This window comes from Callithrix jacchus, chromosome 8 (genome assembly GCF_049354715.1).
Source record: "Callithrix jacchus isolate 240 chromosome 8, calJac240_pri, whole genome shotgun sequence".
NCBI classification, from domain to species: Eukaryota; Metazoa; Chordata; class Mammalia; order Primates; family Cebidae; genus Callithrix; species Callithrix jacchus.
In genome coordinates this window covers 126,082,367-126,090,000 of record NC_133509.1, presented here as the reverse complement: position 1 = coordinate 126,090,000, position 7,634 = coordinate 126,082,367, and the positions used below count along the sequence as shown (strand labels likewise).

At 52.1% G+C, this 7,634-nt stretch overlaps 1 protein-coding gene across 5 annotated transcripts in view; it reads left to right on the top strand.

Annotated features, from left to right (window-relative positions):
- Positions 1 to 5,201, top strand: part of GPR68 (G protein-coupled receptor 68) — a 29,524-nt gene extending 24,323 nt beyond the window's left edge. For 4 of the 5 annotated variants that reach the window (XM_035261278.3, XM_035261277.3, XM_035261276.3 and 1 more), the window contains one exon: positions 2,582 to 5,201. In XM_035261278.3, the coding sequence (XP_035117169.1) occupies positions 2,678 to 3,805 (1,128 nt within the window). In that variant the 5' untranslated portion in view covers positions 2,582 to 2,677 and the 3' untranslated portion in view covers positions 3,806 to 5,201. Of the gene's footprint in view, positions 1 to 187; positions 475 to 2,581 lie in introns of those variants that run through there. The other variant, XM_002754236.6, reaches the window with a different exon arrangement.
- The last annotated feature ends 2,433 nt before the right edge of the window (positions 5,202 to 7,634 follow it).

Sequence of the window (7,634 nt, the reverse complement as noted above, 5' to 3'; positions counted from 1 at the left end):
GCGCATCAGTGAATGGATAAACCAAATGTGGGCTGTGCATACAATGGACCATTATTCAGCCTTAAAGGGGAAGGAAATTCTGACGTGTGGATGAATCTTGAAGACACTATTCTAAGTCAAATCGCCAGACACAAAAAGACAAATACCGTTTGTCTATTTATATGAGGTACCTACAGTAGTCGAGTTCATAGAGACCGAGGTGGTGGTTGCTAGGGGCTGGAGGTATTATTTAACGGGTCTAGAGTTTTAATTTTGCAAGATGAAAAGAGTTCTGGAGAGGGAGGGTGCTGCTGGTCACACAACAGTTCGATGTACTTAATGCCACTTACAAGTGGCTAAAGTGGTAAATGTTATTTATTGGCCACTTTATATGTATAATTTCGTTGTGAATTTTACTACAACGAAAACAAGAAGCACCTCCCTCCACCACCATCACCGGAATTCTAGGCCAGTGTCCTGAAGAGGATGGAAGAGGTGAGTCACAGACTGGGAGTCACTGTTTTCTGGGAACTGAGAGGTTGGGAGCTGAGTCTCAAGTGGAGACTGTGCGTGGCAGGGAGGTGGGATGGGGAGCAAGGAGACCTGGATTCCAGCAGCAATGTGTCCTTCCTCAGGTTGGCTGCAGGCAAGTCACTTGCCCTTCAGAACTGTAGTTTCCTTACCTGGAAGACGGGAAGTGCCATTCACCTATTCATCCAAGAAGGTTTTGTTTTGTTTTGTTTTTGAGACAGTCTTGCTCTATTACCCAGGCTAGGGTACAGTGGCATGATCTCAGCTCACTGCAACCTCTACCTCCTGGTTTCAGGTGACTCTCATGCCTCAGCCTCCCAAATAGCTGAGACTACAGGCGCCCGCCACAACACCTGGCTAATTTTTGTATTTTTAGTAGAGACAGGATTTCACCATGCTGGCCAGGCTGCCTTCGAACTCCTGACCTCAGGGATCTGCCTGCCTCTGCCTTCCAAAGTGCTGGGATTACAGGTGTGAGCCACTGCGCCCAGCCAGAACATTGTATTCTATCTTGCTCAAACTTATTTGTATACCTGGAATCTTCTTTGTTAAATCCTCAATAATAATAGGACCTTTTTTTTTTTTTTTTTGAGATGGAGTCTTGCTCTGTCACCCAGGCTGGAGCACAGTGCTGCAATCTCAGCTCACTGCAAGCTCTGCCTCCCATGTTCAAGTGATTCTTGTGCCTTAACCTCCCAAGTAGCTGACAGGTGATGACAGGCACCTGTCAGCATGCCTGGTTGATTTTTAGTAGAGATGGGGTTTCACCATGTTGGCCAGGCTGGTCTCAAACTCCTGATCACAAGAGATCTGCCCACCTCAGCCTCCCAAAATGCTGGGATTATGGGTGTGAGCCACCACACCTGGCCAATAAATAGGAACTTTTCACTAACTACAGCAAGATTATAATCTCCTACTCCTCCTCTTTGCTTCTGGAAAAACGAAGCCCTGTGTTCTCATATCCATCATTTGATGTGGCCCCGATACTGACCCCTGAGGGCGGGCGTTTTTATCTCTATTTGACAGGTGAGGAAACTGAGGCTCAGACAAGGTTAGTGGCTTGCACAGTCTGTACATGGCTGGCCTTGGCCTGGTGCTCATGTCCTGGGGCCTTGGTCCAGATCTTTCCTGGAGCTCCATGGAGAGGTGAGGTAGCTCTTACTGGGTGAGCACCCTGGAGTCCAGGCTGTGCTTGCAGAAAAGTGGGCTTTTGTTTCTTACCGGAATGTGGTAAAGTGAGGACAAGGTTGGACCTCTTCTGATGCTATCTGGAGAGGCCGCCATGACGGGCAGTGGCCTCAGTGTTAATGGACCTACGTAGTACCTTCCTGTGAGCAAATAGGACAAATGTGAATGACGCCTCTTGCTGTGGATGAGGGTGGCTGGTGCCGTTGCATGTGGGTTAGAACTGATCTTTGCCCGAAGTCTCCCTGGGAGAGCAGGCTCAGGATGGGCACGTGCTCATGAAAACCTCCAGCCTTACTTGCTACACCAAGGGAGCAGGAAAATATATAAACGATAGGGAATAGATTGGCAAAGCCAGGGAATGGGGAGGGGAGACATAAGCTACCCTTCAGCATCTTGGTATGTGACTCATTTGGACATATTCTTAGTGTTTGTTTGTTTTATTGAGATGGAGTCTCCCTCTGTCATCCAGGCTGGAGCACAGTGGCACGATCTTGGCCCATTGCAACCTCCGCCTCCCAAGTTCAAGCAATTCCCCTGCCTCAGCCTCCTGAGTAACTGGGATCACAGTTATATTAATCCATGCCACCATGCCCAGCTAAATTTTGGATTTTTAGTAGAGACAAGGTTTTGTCATGCTGATCGGGCTGGTCTGGAACTCCTGACCTCAGGTGATCCACATGCCTTGGCCTCCCAACGTGCTGGAAATACAGGTGTTAGCCATCATGTCTGGCCGTTAAGACATTCTAGTTGAATTGGAGTTGGCGGGCCAGCACACCTTCTAAATTAAATGAGTAAAGAATTCAGAACGGTGCCTAACACACAGCAGATGCTACATACATGCTGGCTACTATTATTCTAAGCTTTTCCTGCTTCTGACTTTCAGGGTCTCACCCACCACCAGTGATGCCCAGCCCTTGGTAGAGCTTGAACCTTCTATAAACAGGATGGCAGTGGAGAGATAGGCCCGGTCCCTGAGTCCATGAAGGGTGAGGCCCCTCCAGGCCCAAAGATGGGGAACATCACTGCAGACAACTCCTCGATGGGCTGCACCATCGACCACACCATCCACCAGACACTGGCCCCGGTGGTCTATGTCATGGTGCTGGTGGTGGGCTTCCCGGCCAACTGCCTGTCCCTCTACTTCGGCTACCTGCAGATCAAGGCCCGGAATGAGCTGGGCGTGTACCTGTGCAACCTGACGGTGGCCGACCTCTTCTACATCTGCTCACTGCCCTTCTGGCTGCAGTACGTGCTGCAGCACGACAACTGGTCACACGGCGACCTGTCGTGCCAGGTGTGCGGCATCCTCCTCTACGAGAACATCTACATCAGCGTGGGCTTCCTCTGCTGCATCTCCGTCGACCGCTACCTGGCTGTGGCCCATCCCTTCCGCTTCCACCAGTTCCGGACCCTAAAGGCGGCCGTGGGCATTAGTGTGGTCATCTGGGCCAAGGAGCTGCTGACCAGCATCTACTTCCTGATGCACGAGGAGGTCATCGAGGACGAGGACCAGCACCGTGTGTGCTTCGAGCACTACCCCATCCAGGCATGGCAGCGTGGCATCAACTACTACCGCTTCCTGGTGGGTTTCTTCTTCCCCATCTGCCTGCTGCTGGCCTCCTACCAGGGCATCCTGCGGGCTGTGCGCCGGAGCCACGGCACCCAGAAGAGCCGCAAGGACCAGATCCAGCGGCTGGTGCTCAGCACCGTGGTCATCTTCCTGGCCTGCTTCCTGCCCTACCACGTGCTGCTGCTGGTGCGCAGCCTCTGGGAGGCCAGCTGCAAGTTCGCCAAGGGCATCTTCAACGCCTACCACTTCTCCCTCCTGCTCACCAGCTTCAACTGCGTTGCCGACCCCGTGCTCTACTGCTTTGTCAGTGAGACCACCCACCGGGACCTGGCCCGGCTCCGCGGGGCCTGTCTGGCCTTCCTCACCTGCTCCAGGACCGGCCGGGCCCGGGAGGCCTACCCACTGGCTGCCCCCGAGGCCTCCGGGAAAAGCGGGGCCCAGGGCGAGGACCCCGAGCTGTTGACCAAGCTCCACCCAGCCTTCCAGACCCCTAACTCACCAGGGGCGGGAGGGTCCCCCACAGGCGCTTCAGCCTAGCCTGGGTCCCCCGTGGGTGGGGCCACGTGAGGCAGGAGCCTTCAGCCCACAGGCCTCAGGGTTGGCCACTTCCTGTTTCACTCAGCACTAGGGCAGCTTTCTGCTGAGGCGGCGAGGCCCCTGTGACTCCGGAAGCCTGTTCTCGCTTGCTGAGCCCACTGAGACCATCGAGGGTGGGAATAAGCCCCCGTCGGTTCATGGTGGCCTCTGCCGCAGAGTATGATGTGGCCAAGCTGGGGCTGCTTGGGCGGGGAGACAGTGAACTGCGCTTCCTGGCCTGCTTCCTGCCGTTTGTGCATGGGGACTGTGAGGACGTGGAGGGTGGGAGGCTGGGGGTTCACCTGCCGGGGCTTCCAATGCCACTGTTGTCACAGACAGTGCCTGTCCAGATGCCCCAGTGGGACCAGCACTAGAGTCCTGCCCACAACAGGGTGGGAAGGGAAGACTGGAGGGGGAAGGAAGGCAGAAGCGGGGAGGAATAGGGGGAAGGAAAAGGGGAAGAAGGAAGGAAGGAGGGGTGAAGGAAGGTAATGGGTGTTTGGGACTCAAGCTGGGGTGGGGGAGTGGGGGAGCTATAGGCAGAGGAGGACGCTAGCTCCAGCCACAAGAACTGGGAGAGCCGCCGGCTGCCCCAGGAGACCTGCCCCCCGCCACAGAAATGCTAGTCCTTCAGACTGGTCCCAGAAGGTCGGTGGGCTGGGACCAGCTCTGACTTCCCAGGTCATGCCCTCCAAGGCCTGGCACTAAAATCCCTTAGAACTGAGAGGCTACATGGGCTTCCTCCAAGAAGGGACCGGGGCGAGGAGCAGAAGTTGGCATCAGTAAACATTTCTAGAATCTACCAAAGGGAGGCCCAGGCAGAACCCCTTCCTCAGTCTCCCTTCCCCTCTTCCCTTTGTGCTGTGTCTCTTAGCCCTTTCATCAGGGATGCTCAGAGGCAGACAGCCCAGGCTGGAGGTGCCCCAGGGAGGGGTGCTCACGGTGGTCCCAGGACTACACTTGGCTTTGACTGAGCAGCCCCTGCTCAGATCCTTGTGAAGGGTGTCCAGTGACATGGAGAGGTTCTCTTCCCCTTCCTAGAGGAGGAAGTGACCAAGTTTGAAGGTGGCAGAAATGACCACACAGCCAACAAGAGTCCATGCAACTCAGCCCAGGATCCCCCTGGGGCAGTGACATTGGTGGAAGCTTCCATGCCTCATTCCACAGTTCTTCCTCCCATGATGACCTTAAACACCAGCTTTCCCACTGACTACAGACTGGGATGAGCTGAGGGCAGTATCATTTACTATCAAGAGCTGTATTTTTGTATTGTCCTTTTTGCCAAGTGTATATGTGTTGACTGTGCAATGGATTTATGTAGCAAACTTCAGTCTGCAAATAAAGCAAAGTAACCAGACACCTTGGACATATTCCGTGGTCCTTATGGGGTAGGGGGTTCCCAACACTGGGGGGATCTAGAGGACCCTTGAAGAAGCAAAGGAGTCAGGAAGGGCCAGGGGTTGACCTTCTCAGGGCAAACTCAAGCAGAGAGATTAGGGGATTTGCCCTTAATCACCCAACAATGGTGGAGAAGGACACAGCCCTTGAGTGAAGTAGAGCCTTCTCTCCCTCTGCTTGAGATTCATAAAGTGCCACCCAGCTCTTGAGCATGGTGTTGCAAATTCGCTCTGGGGCCTAACTGGGACAACTCCCTTTTGAGGGCAGAGCCCAGTCATGTGGTTTGGAGAATATCACCCTCTCTGTCCTTGGCTACAGGATCCCTTGTACCTGCTGGGTAGCTGCTCCCCACAGTGAGGGAGGGCTCCATCAGGCCACCCCCTCCTCACTAGAGAAGATTGCCGATGCAGAAGGGCCTGCTGCATTCATCTCTGTGGGGCTGTCCTCGGTGATGGAGCTGTGTTTGGAGAGGCCGACATTTGCTGACCTGCCTCTTTAGGCTGGAGCGTCTTCTCAACAATGGCATGTGCCATGTTTATCACTGAGGATTAACTGCATCATATTAAAATGTAAATTTGATCTTGGTCACTTAATCCCCCTCTGGGTCAGGCTCCTAGAGTCCTGGGGTGTTCCAGAGAGTAGATCCTTCTTCTAAACAGACTAAGCAAGGACATTATTGGGGATTATGACTCCTTCTCTCCTAAGAGGATGGGTGGGAGAAAAAGTCCAACTGGTTTGGAAGGTGACAGAAACCATTAGGATTTATTTCTTATTCACCAGCGTTGTTTAGTCAGATGAGGGCTCATCTTCCTGTTTATACACAGGGCTCATCTTCCTATTACACATACTGGTCTGTGGGTTTGGCCAGACAAGAGTGGAAGAAATTTTCAGCATGAAATACATCCCCATCTGCTGCTTTCCTCTGGCTGGTCTAACTGAAAGAGAGTCAGACTCTGACCCTCTTAGCTCATTGCTTTTCTGAAAAACCCACTCCTTGTAGCTGGTGATCCTGAAGCCTCTATCCCTGGAAATCATCTGGCAAGACAGTGGTCTTTGATAATACTATGAATTGAATGTCCCCTCCAAAACTCATTCTGAAATTTCATTGCCATTGTAACTGTGTGGAGAGGTGGGACCTTTAATAGGTATTAGATCATGGATTAATGATGTATGGTGGGAGAGAGTTTGTTATTGGGGAAGTTCAGCCCCCTTTTCCTCTGTCTTCAGAGCTTGCTTGCCTTTCTGCTTTCTGCCATGAGATGAGCCCTGCCAGATGCTGGCACCATGTTCTTGGATTTCCCAGTCTCTAGAACCACACCCAAATAAATGCCTGTTCTTTATAAATTACCTAGTCTGTGGCATTTTGTTATAGCCATAGAAAATGGACTAAGACAGTTGGCATTTATCCTCAGGTTATAATAGTGCCCAGTACTCTGGGGAAATGTTGGAATTTCAATCCCATTTGCTTTAATCCAACAACTTTTAGAAGAACACTGCTAAATTACACGTTAGATATCAGTGCTGGCGTATACCAGAGAAGTCATAATATACCGTTCCCTCTCCATGAAGTCTCTCCTCTGCATTCCCCAAAAATGATAGTCCAGTCTCTCTACTAGCACCACCAATGACAACTCACTACTACCCAAGACAACTTATTTCAGGACGGAAAACTTCATGCAAAGTCCAATGAGAGACTTCTGGCAAGTCTTTCCCACAGTGATGGCCCTGATTCAGGATCCTCCCATCGCCAGAGTCTATCATCCGGGGTCTTCCCTTTTCATCCACACAGGTAAAGGGAAGCAGCAAAAAGAGAATCTCACAGGGGTTTTGGCCAAGTGTGGAAATGGTTGATATCCCTGCTACTCACACTCCATTGGTGAGATCCCAGTCATGTGGCCCCAACCTAACTGCAAGGGAGACTGGGGAATGTAGTTTTCCTATGGATGCAGGAAAAAGGCGGAATTGTTGAGCATCTGGCTAGTTTCTGACAGACAGACACCTCAACTTAACAGGTGTTTTGTTTTGTTTTCTTGAGACAGAGTCTTGCTCTGTAGCCCAGGCTGGAGTGCAGTGGTGCAATCTCAGCTCACTGCAAACTCTGCCTCCCAGTTTCAAACAATTCTCCCACCTCAGCCTCCTGAGTAGCTGGGATTACAGGTGTGCACCACCACACCCAGCTAATTTTTGTATTTTTAGCAGAGACAGGGTTTCACTATGTTGGTCAGGCTGGTCTCGAATTCCTGACCTTGTGATCCACCCGTATTGGCCTCCCAAAGTGCTGGGACTACAGGTGTGAGCCACCGCGCCTGGCCAGAGTGCTGACCTTCTCAGCTGGCTCACTTGCCTCTGATCCACCTCCTGCAGAGTCTGTGTGGCTCCTTCTCCCTTCAAC